The sequence below is a fragment of the Pseudopipra pipra genome, chromosome 15, assembly GCF_036250125.1.
Source record: "Pseudopipra pipra isolate bDixPip1 chromosome 15, bDixPip1.hap1, whole genome shotgun sequence".
NCBI lineage: Eukaryota > Metazoa > Chordata > Aves > Passeriformes > Pipridae > Pseudopipra > Pseudopipra pipra.
Genome location: NC_087563.1, coordinates 9,010,423 through 9,024,674, shown reverse-complemented (window position 1 = coordinate 9,024,674; position 14,252 = coordinate 9,010,423). Strand labels below are relative to the sequence as shown.

General features: G+C 47.4%; 1 protein-coding gene across 2 annotated transcripts in view; it reads left to right on the top strand.

Annotated features, from left to right (window-relative positions):
• The window catches only part of ADRB2 (adrenoceptor beta 2), a 31,908-nt gene extending 18,502 nt beyond the window's left edge, over positions 1–13,406 (top strand). For both annotated transcript variants that reach the window (XR_010434513.1, XM_064671744.1), the window contains exon 2: positions 9,713–13,406. Coding sequence is in view for 1 of the 2 variants with exons in the window: in XM_064671744.1 (XP_064527814.1) it covers positions 9,713–9,747 (35 nt within the window). In the remaining variant the exon portion in view is untranslated. The remainder of the gene's footprint in view (positions 1–9,712) is intronic.
• The last annotated feature ends 846 nt before the right edge of the window (positions 13,407–14,252 follow it).

Sequence of the window (14,252 nt, the reverse complement as noted above, 5' to 3'; positions counted from 1 at the left end):
GTGCTGATAGACACTCCACATGCATGTGGGTAGAGAACGTCTGAGGGGCATAATACATTGCTCAGTCTTCAAAAGATTTTCCTCTTGTCCTTAGATGGGAGACAGCATCACGTGGGGACACACCACCTCAGGTCTGACCTCAGTGCTGTGCCCTGCAGCCCTGCATGGCTCTGCTACATTCACAACCTTATCTTATGCCTCATTGCACTCTGGCTGTTTGAGAGGAGGCCACTGGCATTGCAGCTCAGGATTCTCCAGGCTCCTTTTAGTCTTAGAAAGCAGAGGTGAGAAACTTCTGCTGAGAGCCCCTATAAAGGGGGGGAGCTGCTTTTTGTTATGCTATATACAGGTTAGGATTGTCTGCAGGGGTGTTCACAGAATCACAGGATGTTAAGGGATTGGAATGAACTTTAAAGATCATCTAGTCCCAACCCCCCTGCCATGCTGCCAGCTAAGAAAGGGTTAATGCCACACCCACCTCCCCAGAGCCACGTGTGTCCTGCAGGACAGTCATTGTGCAGCCTGGCTGTGGAGAAAGGGCTGTCACGGGGATGGCCATGCTGTTTATACTCCTTTTGTGTTATTTCTGTAACTAGTCACAGTTGCTGCTGCCACCGGAGGGGAAGGACTCGAAGTCTCCAGATGGTTCCTTTGTGCTGAATCACTTAAGCAACTGCCTTTCCCCAAACATTAGCAAACTGTATGGGCTCCCAAAGTCTGTCTTAAGAAAACTTCAGAAACCTGTGGCTTTCCTTTCTTCTCTCTTTTTCCTTTGCTTCCCTTGTTCTCTGCCTGCTCCCTTCTGAACTGTTAACGTTTGTGGCAGTGACAAGTTTTTGAGCTTCCCTCAACTATCCCAAGGGGCACCAGTGTATCTCTTACTTCCCAGTGGCAGCAGCAATACCTTAACAGGTCAAACATTGTCAGAATTTAAGGCTCTAAAAAAGACCTTTATGAGCCTTAGCCCCTCCTGAGAAGAGAGAGCATTTCCTACCCTGCTCGAGCATTAACATTTCACCAGTTTCTCTTTCTGCTTCAATTCTTGTTCACCAGTGTTAGCTCACACGTTCATCAGGAGATGTTAGAGCTGTGCAGAGTTGGCTGAGGACTGGAGATTTGGAAACCAGATTTATGTCACTAGTGGTACTGGCTGTCTAATTGCCCTGGATCAGATCCTAACCCCTTATCTGCTGGGTGGGAGAGACAATGCTTCTTTCCCGACTGCTTCGAGATCAGCAGATGAAATGCACCATTTTGAAAATGAGGGAAATGCTTTTGTGCTGATGTAAACAGGCCAATGCCTTTCCTTCCTCCTTCCTCCGAGCCACCAGTGGGACCACGCTCCAACGCCAGCCACCAGCCACACACCACAATGGTAGGAGAACCTCCTTCCTTCTCAAGGAGGGTCACAGGAGCCATTTCCTCTGTCTGGCCTCACTTCAGATCCTTTCTGGCACCACGTGGGGCCAGCGCTGCTGCACGTCACTCTGGCTGTAACAGAGGAAGGAGGAGAGCAGTGCAGAGACGGGCTTGGCAGCAGGAGTGTCTGAGGTGGATGGACACAAACCACCCGTGTCCTTCCCTGGAGAGGCTCCGTTCCTTTCCAGTAGGAAAGGAAAACCCAGCAGCCACCGGCTTGGGGTGTGTGGAGCAGGCTCAGCAGGGCACAGCAATTAGTGACTGTGGTGGAAGCAGCTTGTTCAGCCTCCCTGGGCTCTGTGTGGGGTTGTTAGGCTGCCTGAGGATAAGGGACTCAGTCACAAGCCATTTCCCACATCCAGTGCAGTTGCACTGGTGCCCTTGGGATCAGAGATCATCCTCACTGGAGCCTTGCATGGGAATATTGCCTGTGAGGAGAGGCAGCCACAGAGCTGCATGTGAGAGATGGAGTGAGGGTGTTCTCTGCACTCTTGCTGCCTCTTCCTCCAAGGAAGAGTCTCAAGGGAACCACAGCAGCATCACAAAAGCTCACAGCAAAGCACAAACAGGGATGTTAAGTCTCTGTGTTTCCAAAGGGAGGAATGACAGTGCTTGGTTTCTCCTGGTCCAAATTCAACCTGTGTCCCTGTCCCTTGTTTAAGGTGACAGCCATGCTGGAAGTGCTCAGTTCAGTAGGCAGAATTTAGGTTAGAACAGTGTGGGGAGCTGTGACTGCCAGTTATGGGTGTATGAATGTAGGAAATGCACCATATTCCTCTAAAAAGAGAGATTCTGTGCTCTGGTCAGCCACGGGACAGCTGGTTTGGATGCATGCCAGTGAACTGGAAGCAGAGATCTGTATTCTCCAGATTTCTTCCCCATTCCCTTATCTCCAGCTGGATCACTGGTTTTGTATTGGATCTCTGACTCTGGCTCAGTTCCTCTTTACTAGCAATGATATGCTGGGCATGAGAAAAGCTCATTCTTCCCACTTTATTCAGTAAAAAGGAAGGCATTTACAGGGAAAAGGAGTAGATTTGCTTTTGCTTGTTACCTGTGGGATCCTTGCACCAGTAGAGCATGGACATAGCCTTGAGGGACCCTGTGATGTGACATATGGCTTTGAGGGACTCTGTGATGGCTTCATGATGGTTTCTGTTAAGCCTTGACAGCTTTACTCCAAATTTTCTGTGTTGGGTCTTTCAAATCAGACCTTTAAGAACAATTTCTCACTGGACTGTTGTGGTGGCTGCTGCCAGCTCATGGAGTCCCTCAACTGAGCTGAGAGGGATCCTCTCATGTAGGCATCTCCCCATGCCACAGGATGTCCCTGCTTTTTGTGGTAGGAAACAAAACCCTGGCTGAGCTCTCACTGTGTTACCAGGCAGCTGTCCCGTGACATTATTGGACTTTCTAAAATAGAAATTCATTTAGCATTTTCCCCTGACCCCAAGTTATTTTGCATAAAACAATTAAACAGACCACCCAAAATCAATTTACAAGTTGTCCAAGAAATTCTTGGAACAACTGTAGGAAATCAGAGTTCAGACCTGAATTCCACACGTGATGGTGCTAACTCTGGGGAAGGATTTTCCTTGCTTGAAGCCAAATGTCCACAAATATTTCTTTCTTGAAATGTGGGAGCCTTTTAGTGTGAATCCCCTCCAGGCATTCACAGGCACCTGCTGATATTCCAATTCTGTCAGATCCCTGGCCCTTCCTCATCCAAAGGACCATTGTTTGCTATTTTCATATGAGAATTTGCATCTAAAAGCAGGGCAGGGAAGGTACCTGGGCATAATCTCTGTCATAGTGGCCCTTAAATTTGCTTCAAAGTAACTGTCTTCCATTAAGGCTTCAGAAAGTATCTTCCCTTCCTACAGTCCTCCCACTTGCCCTGATATTCACAGTTGCTACATTTGAGCGAATTCTATCAACTCCAAAGAGTTGAGTGTGTAATAGCAGCACATGACCTAATGCATTGCACTATTGACAGGAAAACACAGTGAGGAAAATCACTATTTTCCAAAAAAACCCCAAACATAAAACCCCAGAAAAGCATTTCACAAGTCTCCCAATACTCCAACAATCAAGAGCTCCTGCTGGAGATTGCAGGATTTTACAGTCTTAATAGTTTCAAAGAGAGCTGTTGCTCTGTTGGGAACAATGTTCAATCTGTTCAATGATTGAAAAAACCCCAAAGTGAACAGTGTCCTTCCCACCTCCCCAAAATTCAACAAAATAAACAAACAATCCCTTAGAAAAGCTGGGGCAAGAGAAATAGGATAACATAGCCTGTTGCTTTGCAGCTGTTCACATTCTGGCTGCTTTCCAGAGTTACTTTGGTGAGCCTCTGCCAGGAAAAAAAAAAAGTAGTCCTTCAAACCTAGAATTTGATGAGGACATTATTTCTTAGCAAAGTAAGTGAAGATCCAGGTTTGGGATTCAGCAATGGAACTGACATCTGCACCAATGTAGGAGCCAGTGATCTTCGCCAAGAGCCTGGCAGAGTTGAGGAATACCCTAATCTTGGGAGATCTGTGTTCTTTGAGTGGTCATAAAGGACACAGAGAACTTGGGTCTTCAGATGGGTTTGATACCAGATCCAACAAGTGGAGAAGTTGAGTTAATTTAGTGCTTGCGTGGTGGGGAGCAAGCTGGGCACGTGCTAAGAACTGACACTAACTGGAAAGTTGTGTCCAAGTTTGGCTTTGTGGCACTGGCTGCTGGATCCTCTCCCATGGGAGAGCTCATGGGGAAGGAGGACAAACTGGTGCAGGGGAGAATGGCAGGGAAGAAATGCTAACTCTGATCTGATGGATAGATTATAAAGTGTCCAGAGGCACTTCCAGCCATTCCTGAGGCTGTGACCTAGGAGTCGTGGATGAACTCTGTGGAGGAAAGATGCTGTGTCAGAGCCCTGTAATAAAATAAGGGGCATCACCATGTGTCACTTGGAACATCACATCAGAGAGACAAGTACAGAGATGCTCTAAAACACAGGTTTGGGTTCCTGCAAACTGAAAGGGATGAGATGGAATTTTTTTCCTCTCTTAAGTAAATGTGATCATAAATAAGCCTAAGTCTGGGATTGGTACCCGCTGGGGTTCCATGTGCCCTTATGTTACACTTTGGCTTCTTATCATGCATTAACAGGTTCTTCTTTTACCTTGATCTGTGAAGAAGCAACTGATGCTTCATTTCCTCTTGCTGTGCCCTAGGATTCTTTTCACACCCTGCACTTTTAACATATGCTGTTTAAAGGTTATAGGAGGAATTGTTGGCAAATGGCAGATGACAGGTTGCTGACACATGATAAAATAGCAAGAGTTTCCAAGGAGAGATTAAAGAGACAGGAAAGGAAAGAGGGGAGAGTCTGTAGACAATCTGTGCCAGTCTTGACTAGGTTGTGAGACCTGTTTAGATGCAGAGACTGTGCATTGCAAAGCTGACAGACTGTTCTGTTTTCTGGAGTACTGGAGGACTATAGAGTGAAATTCCATCTTCCTCTGCCTCATTCCACCCTGAATCTGATGGATGCTTAGGGAAGAGCTACTCAGCTGCCTTGCAGGCACCTACATTGGTCTGAGGACTGGGCTCCATTGCTCTGGAAATCCAGCTCTCAATGGAGATTTCCACAGTGTACATTTCAAATGGAGTGAAACAAATCTAAGATTTAGGGAATCACAGAATAACAGAATGGTTTGGGTTGGAACAGACCTTACAGATCATCTATTTCCAACTCCCTCCTGTAGGCAGGGACACCTTCCACTAGACCAGTTTTTTCCAAGCCACATCCAACCTGGCATTGAACACTTCCAGGGATGGGGCAGCCACAGCTTCTCTGGGCAACCTGTGCCAGGGCCTCACCACCCTCACAGGAGAGAATTTCTTCCTAATATCCAATCAAAACCTACTGTCTTTCAGTTTGAGTTCACTCTCCCTTCTCCTATCACTCAAGTTCCTGATTTGCAAAACCACTTAGCAAAGCACTAAGACAATCTACTGCTGATCTACAGACTAGGGTCAGGGTGGGAATTTATTCCCTCTTCATCCTTTTCTTGACGTCTTGGGAAATGCCCCATGGGAGGCATTTCAAACTCCCACTGTGACTATGTGGGCACTAGTCCATTCCCATTGACTGAAAAGGTCATTTTTACTTTCTCATCGGATCTTCACCCTTCAGAGTAGCTGTCCTTGAGCCTGGGATATCTTGTGAGTAATGACCAAAAACGATTTCATCATCAGACTTCCACATCTTCTAAGGCTGTAATGAAACAAAAGAAGGGAATGTAAATTAGTGATATCCTGCTGGGTAAGTAGTTAACAAGATGGAAGCATGTGGCCTGACCCTGTGGGATGCGGGTGGTCCATCCGTCCCGTTGTGCTTCTCTGGTGAGCAAATCTGAAATTCCCACAGGTGAACAGGCACAGGTCAAGAACAGAGGCTGCAAGGTTTCTTCAGCCAACTTCTGTTTTGAATATTATGCTTTCACTTGTGAACCCTGAGGAATTCAGATCTCAAGGCAGAGGAAATGTTGGAAGAGGTCAAGCAAGCTGTGCTCTCTTCGTGTCACTTGGAGCAGCAAACAGCCTGCATTCCACGGCAACATCTGATTTTTTGCTTTTACAAGGCAGATGTTTAGGAGAAGTGATCTGCTGTTTATTTTAATTGCCATCTTCCAAACCTCTTTCCTACGTGCGCGCACACATTCGGAGACCATAAATAAGGATTCTTCAGATTATGCCGCTATTTGGGTAGCTGGCCCTGTCTTCCATCAGTGCCTGGACAGGGCTGTGTGCTGCAAACCCTGTTCCCCCTGCACATCAGTTTTACTGTAGCATAAATTAATTAGGTCTAAATCCTTTCTCAATGACACGAGCATAAATCTGAAATTGCTCCGCTGACGTCAGCTGATGGCAGTGTAAAGGAGAGTTAGGCTCCTTGACTTCAGAATGTGGCTGATTTACACCAGGATAAGAGCAAAAGAACTTGGGCTCAGCATGTTCTAGCACGGTGTTACTGAACAGCAGGCCAGAATTTGCTCTGGGGTACAGTGATGACAACAGAGATCAGTTCCATGGATTTTGCTGGCATTAAATTGATGAAAATGAGTCGTAACTTCACCACAGTTTGGGCCTCAAAGAGCTCCATGTAATAGGTCATTAATGAAAAGAAAGGATAAAACAATGCTCCTGTGTAAAGTGATTAGCCCCACTGTCTGACACCATTCCAGGAGTGTCATACAGGGATGAATCCAACCATTTGGCTTGTGTTGTGATGATGGAGAGCAAGGCAGCAGTACCCTCATATCTTGATGAAAACCAGGCAGAAGTTCATGGAGGAACTGCTGGTCCCAGCTGAAGGCAGAGGGGCATGTGTGTGGAGGAACTGCCCTTGCAACTGGTGCCAAGAGCTGGTCTGTAAGGGTGGGAATGCTGGCTGCACTTTTCTCCTCCAAGAGGACACAAAGAGTTGTAGGCACCCTGTGCTGGCAGCATTCAGGGTGTTAATCCTTACTCACTTATTTCTCTAGATTTTCCTACACTTTGTTTCTAATGGTTAGAAGTGAGTCTATAAAAGAGATGCCAGTCCCTCTCTCTGCAGTGGCTTCACCTTTCAGACTGTGGGTTTAAGCAGAAGGAGACACAAACTAGATATTTCTTCTTGAAGCTGTAGGGCTTCCCAAACAACCTTGCTGCTTAAAGAGACTTTGGCAAAGAGTGCCTGGATTTCTGGTGGCTGCTCTATAGAAGTTAGAGAGCCCAGTTGTCACCCCAAAGTCCACCAGCCTTGTTCCACGAATGCCACTGGAGACAAGCTGATTTACACCCCCTTCTGTTGGCATCTGGCCAATCTCTTAATTGTTCATAAGTGACTTTTTTAATAGCACACATTTGCTCTCAGTGGCTTTGTTTGCCCACAGTGAAGTGCAGTCATGCTGCTTTAAAGCAGCAGATTGAAACAAGGTCCGTGTGAACCACAGGTAACCTGGGGCTGCCACAGAGCAGGACACGGGTTTCAGGAGCCCAGCCTGATTCTGTGACCCCATTGACAGGACCTCCCTGTCCCACACTCAGAAGGTGGCCCCATGGAGATGGAGTGAAAGCTAACAGAGCACAGCTCCAGTTTTACCACCCATTTTGTTCTCACTAGAGGTGGACAACTTGACTGATGCCTTCACTGGTAGGGAGTGGTGGAGTTTGCCAGAAGTGAAACAAAACTGTGATTATTGTCATGGAAACCAGAGTCTGAATGTGAAGCTCATCCAATGGGGCAACAGGAAGAGGACATTGGACTTTGTCTCCTATCAAACTGTGTGTGCCTTGGATTTGGAACACCAGACAGTCACTATTATAATAACCTTGTCATGAGACATCAAGAAGCATTGGCTTCCTTTGTATTCCTGGGAAGAACTAAACCAGGCTCTTGGGGACTGGCCTGTGAAGGATGGGGTTTCTTAGCAGCACCACTCTAAAGAGCAAAACTCTTTCCAGTTATGAAAGGCAGCAATTAAACCACAGTGGCTGAGGGATGCAGAGTTGGAAACATAATCTTGCTGTGCTTTGTGGCTCTACTTCCTGAATGCAAACATGCAATTATTTTAGAGTATTCCTCTTCCTTCTCTTTCGAACTTTGCAAGTGGCTTTGCCCTGGGAGCTCATGGCATGGTTCTTGTTTTCTTGCAAGCTTACAAGCTCCATCTGTAGGATTGTTGAAGAAGAGCTCTCTGGCTTCAAGCTGATGAAAAAGGGCAGAGAAGCTTCACTCTGAGTTTCCAGATTTGTTCTGGAAAAACTCCAGCATGCTTAGCATACCACACTGCAGAAAGACACTTGATTTCATCATCTGTCCTTCATATTTGGGGAGAGCTTTCCACCCTGGTTAAACTGCTGGTCCTTGGTCCTGTGCTGCATGAATGTGGGGCTGAGGCTGTTGCCTCTGGAATGGTAGAGCTGGTATTATTTCACAAAGGAAAACTCAGCAATATTCTAAATAGATCATGAGCTGAAAGACTTTTGGGTAACAGTTGTCATAAAGAATTGTAGTGACAGGACAAGGTGGAATGGCTTCAGGCTGTAAGAGAGTAGGGTTAGACTGGATATTAGGAAGAAATTATTTACTGTGAGGCTGGTGAGGCACTGACAGAGGTTGCCCAGAGAAGCTGTGGCTGCCCCTTCACTGAAAGTGTTCAAGGCCAGGTTGGATAGGGCTTGGAGCAATTTGGTCTAGTGGGAGTCATCCCTGCCCATAGTAGGGGTTGGAATGAGATGATCTTAAAACATTCCATGTTTCTGTGATAGAGTTGTGATCCCTTTAGGTTCTGATAGCCCACAGTGCCCCATGTAGAAAACTAAACAGCAGTGATTGACATGTTCAAATCATCTAAATCCAGTTGATTTAGCAAATCAGTTTCTCCTCAACCTGGTATTTAACACTTGTCAGCCCCAGCCCACACTTCCCTGCACAGGCTGCACCTGCAGAGCTAATTGCAGTCCATGGGGGCTGTTTTTAGGAGGAGAAAACACAAAAGGTGAAAGACTTTCTTCCTTTTGTGCAGAGTACAATCCTTGCCAGTAAGGTGAGGTACAGACTGGGGTTGTGAATGTTTGGAAAAGGATGGATGGATGGAAGGAAGGAAGGAAGGAAGGATATACTTTGCAAGGCAGATGGAGTGTGAGTAGTCCTTTTAAAGAGATGCTGGCACCTAACACTGTTGTGAATTATCTCTGTCATGTTGGAACTTCATCTTCTATTTGCACAAGAAATATAACTTCATTTTAGATACCAAGAATTTTTCTGAGAGAGGCATTGTGTTCCCAAAGAACAGATATGTTTTTTTCCTTTGTGCAGATCCATTCTGGCTTTAAACTTGCTTTCTTCTCACATGCACAGATGATAATCTTTTACATGTACTTATTAAAAAATATCACTTTCAAAAATTAAAAACACAGGCATATTCTGTACTTGTTCCTTTCTTTACCTCATGATTAATTTCCCATTTTCCCATCTGACAAGTCTGTCATTTGAGTATCTCCACAATCAAGAAAAAGCCCATTTTTTTCCCTTTTGTAGATTCACTGATATTAAAAGCAGAGAGAAATGTGTTCTCATCTCCTGGGCAGCTGACCTGTTTGTAGAGATGTATCTATTTATCTTTAGTGTGAGGGTGATGAGGCCCTGGCACAGGTTGCCCAGAGAAGCTGTGGCTGCCTTATCCATGAAAGTGTTTAAACCCCAAGCTCTTCTGTGCTAAACTAATGTTTTTTTTCTTTCTTCTCTATCCCACAGAGATCCCTGGGTGTCCAGGAATGGTCAAGAGTTGAATGGACCAACCTCTCTTCCTCACCATCCTGAGCTCATGAGGGCTCTGAAGAGATTGAGTGGGAGCACAGCCTTGCTTCCCTGAGCCTGGGGATGCTGTGGGAAGTGATTGCATTGGCAAATGTCTTCATCCTAACCCATAGCCCATCGTGCATCACCTGAAGAAGAAGCTGGTGAAAGATAACCAGGGGACCAGGAAAGGCTCTGCTGGCCTTGGAGGACACCACCGGGGGACTGGCACTATGAGAGGCACTTTGCAGGAGTCACTGCTTGTGGAACCAGCTCTGGAAAGAGGCTACAGGAGCCCTGTGAACTGAAGGAGAGGGATGTCTAAATCATGATAAAAGGTAGAGAGGTTTCCTGCGCACAGCAACCTTGGAAAGCACTTTCAAAAGGGGAGTACCCGGACCACGTGGTCAGCTCCAGTGTCTGATTTGGAAGAGGCACAGCAAGGTCACTGCCTTATGGTCAGATCAGGAGACCAGCAGGATGCCTGTTCGTGTGCTGGTCGGGGATCCAGATGAAACAGGAATCTGTCCAAGACCAAGAGAGAAGAAGTGTGGAAGATTGCTTTGACTTACTCTGTGCTTGTTTCTCCTTCTGGTGTCTTCTCTGTCTACTTCTTCTTCTCTGTAGGCCCATATACATCATGTGGGGCCCAGACTCTCACAAACAAGCAGAAGGATTGGCACAGGGCAAATCCTGCCCAGTGCAGATGCAATGTGGCCTTTGTTTGCTCCTTGTGCCAACAAATGTGCAACTGTCATGCCTGGACTTCAGACAGGAGAAAGGCTGGAACCTGACAGTTGTTTCACTTACAAGCAGTCACATTCTAGCATGACCAGCCACCCTTGGGAGCCAAGTTGTAACACCTGAGCCTCAAAACATCATAGAGCATCTGTCCCTCTCCTGCAGCTGTGGGAAGGAGCATATGGACAGGCTGCATGCTCAGCTCCTGCTTCTTGGATTGGGAAAAACTCATTAAGCAGTGAAAGACACAGATGTGGAGGGAGTGACGGATCTCAGGCAGAAAACAGTAGGAAAAACTGATTAAAAACCATAGGAAAATGTGCACCTTTGACTTGCAGGTGGTGCCCCAGCTGTGGACTGTCATGCCCAGCTGGGCAGCTGCAGATGTCTGGTCACTGAGCTGCTCCCAGAGGCCTGGGCAAAACATGCTGGTACCAAACTGTGCCGGGAGCCCCATCTCAGACCTTCTCTCCTGGGCTTCCAGCTGCAAACCTCTTCCCTCATGTGCAATTGTATTTATTTATTTATTTTCTTGCTGCTTGATGTGAAGCTGCTAAATGAGCCACCTCCCCACAAACACCCTCAGCCAAGAGAGGATGGAGGGAGGGGGCCTGTGGTGTGTCTGTGCAAGGAGACTGGGAAGAGGGGCAGGAGAGAGGGACACCTTCCAGGAGTAACCTTCTAGTGGAAGCTGTCCTTGTCCATGGTGGAGAGGTTGGACTAGATGATCTTTAAGGTCCCTTCAAACCCAAACCATTCTGTGATTCTATGATAAACCTTGAACAAGATGCCTCATCCCCTGGAGGTGTTCAAGGCAAGGTTGGATGGAGCTCTGAACAACCTGGTGTAGCAGAAGGTGTCCATTCTATGATTCTATGATGTGGACATGCCTACAGAGGGAGCATACAAGGCAGGAGGAAAAGGCTGCAGTGAAACCCCAGTCTCCCTAGGGTGCAATTTTGCTCTGTCAAGAACTAAGGACAAGCTGGGTAGAGCTTTGTTGGGAAGGACAGCAGGACAGCTGCAGCCTGCATAAGCTTGGGAATGTTCCTGTAGCCAAATGTCCTCCATGCATCTGTGCTTGTGCAGGACATTGTGCGAGTTGCTCACCCAGGTTGTGCCCTCCCAGCACTCCCTGAAGCAAACTTACAGTTTCTACACTTGCAGGAGGACATATCCCCAGCCAGGCAAGTTTTCACCAGTGTGTTCACTGAGGTTATTAAACTAGGTATTAACCTGGCAGCTTTTTCTGCTCTAGACATCCATCACAGACCCATTTGACACAGCCAGTTTGAGACCAGCCTCTCGAGGCAGGGCTGTAGCTGTGCTGTAGTGGTTCATGCTCAGCCTTGGCTGTTCCTACCCTTCTACCCCTTTTGCCTAAAAACTGGCACACCAGCAGCATCCACTCATGGTCAGATATCCCATTTTATGGAAAGTCTGTCTGTCCCACCACAGAGGGGAAAAATTTCTCTGGGAGAGGGCGGCTGTCCAGTGCCCTGCTACTCTCCCACAGCTCCCACGCTCAGGAGGGACCAGGATACACTGACATCCCTTGGTGCATCTCCCAGCTGCTCCAGGAAAGCCTGGCTTCTCCCATACCCTTCCCTCTGAGACGCCCCAGCAAGGCTTTGTCCAAACCTGTGTGGCTGCTGACTGGAAATATTTCCCAACAAAACCTGTTCCTCCTAAGATTCTTGGCTGGTTCTAGTCACTTATTATGTACTGGAAACACTATCCGTGGGATTAGTTTTCAGGTTAGAGACATGCATGTAGTTCTTTTTCTCACAAATCCCCTGATGTGCAAGAGCAGGTTGCAGCAAGTGGAATGGATGCACTTGCTCTGATCATTTGCCAGCATGGCCCAAAAGCAGTGACCTGCTCATTGCTGATCATTGGAGACAGAAGAGGTGTATTACAAATCCATCTGCCTCTGACCCTTCAGGCTTGTTCCATATATTACTTACTGGTGGTGTGCTGGGTCTATTTTTAAATGCCCTGACACCAGGGTTATTGTGCTGTCCTTTGGGAGACTGCTCTGTGCTCCAAGTGAGGAGCTGCTGTTAGTTTTCCACCTGTATTTTCTCTTGAAAACTTCATTCCATTATTCCTAGTGATGCTCTTCAAATACCTGCTGTTCATTATGTTCTGCCACTTGACCTGCACTCTTCTTTCCCTTCCAAGAACATCTCTGGCTCCCTGATCACTGCTGCTCCCTGTCCTTCCCATGGCTCGGCATATGACGAGCCTGTTCATTAATTCAGCCATGCTGAGTTTGTCAGGGATATGTACCCACCACTGGAGCAGCCAGGAGTTCTGGCAACACCCAGTCTCCCAAGCAACTGTGGTGCTTCTCTCTCCCTCATTGAGAAGCTTGTGGGGTGCAGGGAAGGGGCAGACACAGAGATGTGTCCAAAAGCCAATCAGTGTTGGCAGTGAGCACCTGTTTCCCAAGATATACGGAAGAAATTCTTTACTGTGAGGGTGGTGAGGCCCTAGAACGGGTAGCCCAGAGAAGCTGTGGCTGCCCCTTCCCTGCAAGTGTTCAAGGCCAGTTTGGGCAGGGATCTAAGCAACCTGGTCTAGTGAAGGTGTCCCTGCCCATGGCAGGGGGTGGAATGAAATGATCTTTAAGGTCCCTTCCTAGCCAAACCATTCTGTGACTCTGATCCCATGGGAAGTGACCCCTGTTAGGGACAGCGCACAGCCAAGCCCCCATCTCAGCAACAGCTCTCTGCAAGGAGGGAGCCCCACACCCTGTGAGCGTGGGGGGGTTGGCAGGCTCAGTGCACGTGGAGAGCTTGCGTGGGGATCCTGTGTGTGCAGAACTCAGCTGGAGCACCATCGTCATTGTAAGAGCTCTGTTCTTCTCACTGAACAAATTGTTCCGACAAATAAAGAATGAAAAGTCCTGCTCTTCCCACTCTTCTTTTTTTTTTACCCTGTTCATCAGTTGGTGCCAGAGGAGGGGACTGTACCTCAGTGATGGGAACAGAAAGATGCCAGGGCAGTTCAGGAGGTGCTGGGGCTGACAAGGAGGAGAGGTTGGGTGCAGTCAGGATAGCCAGGGGAATCCAAAACACAAAATGCACAAGAGTAGGTGGCAGGGCTTTTCCTTTAAGCTTCCTGGTGCTGTTGGGTGATGGGTTGCAATATCTCCAGGTGCTGTGGGAATGGGCTGTGGGACCAGCCTAGGGAGGAGCTGAGCAACAGCAAGGCAGTGGGTATGGGGCTGCAGGAGCTGTGGGGCTGAGCAGGAGGAGGTCTGGTCAAAGAAGCCAAGGAAAAGGAAAAAAGACAGATGAAAGAGAGTGCTGAGTCTCCCAAGGGTTTCACAGAATGACAACAGAGGAATCTGAAGTCTCCTACACGGCACTGTGTCATCCCATGGGCTGGTTCCTTATGCACACTTCAGATCAGTGGTGGAGCAGAAAGCTCCTTAACTCCTCCTCTCAATCCCCAGCTGTTCTCCCCAGTGATCCAGGGCAGGGTGGCAATGACAGTGTTACAGCTTTTCAGAAGCATTTGTCAGGGGAAATTTTGGTCCCCAAACAATGAAAGAATCCAAACCAACACATTTCCAACTGAATTCATGATGAGACAATTAATCATCCCAATTTAAAACAGTGGAGATCCTGGAGTGCCCTAATACATAAAGATGCTTCAGGCAGTGGTTGTGCTAAGTGTTTGCAGCCCATTCTCTGGCTGCCAGCAGGCACAGGGCTTCAGGCAGCAGCACTCTCTGGGTCCACAGTGT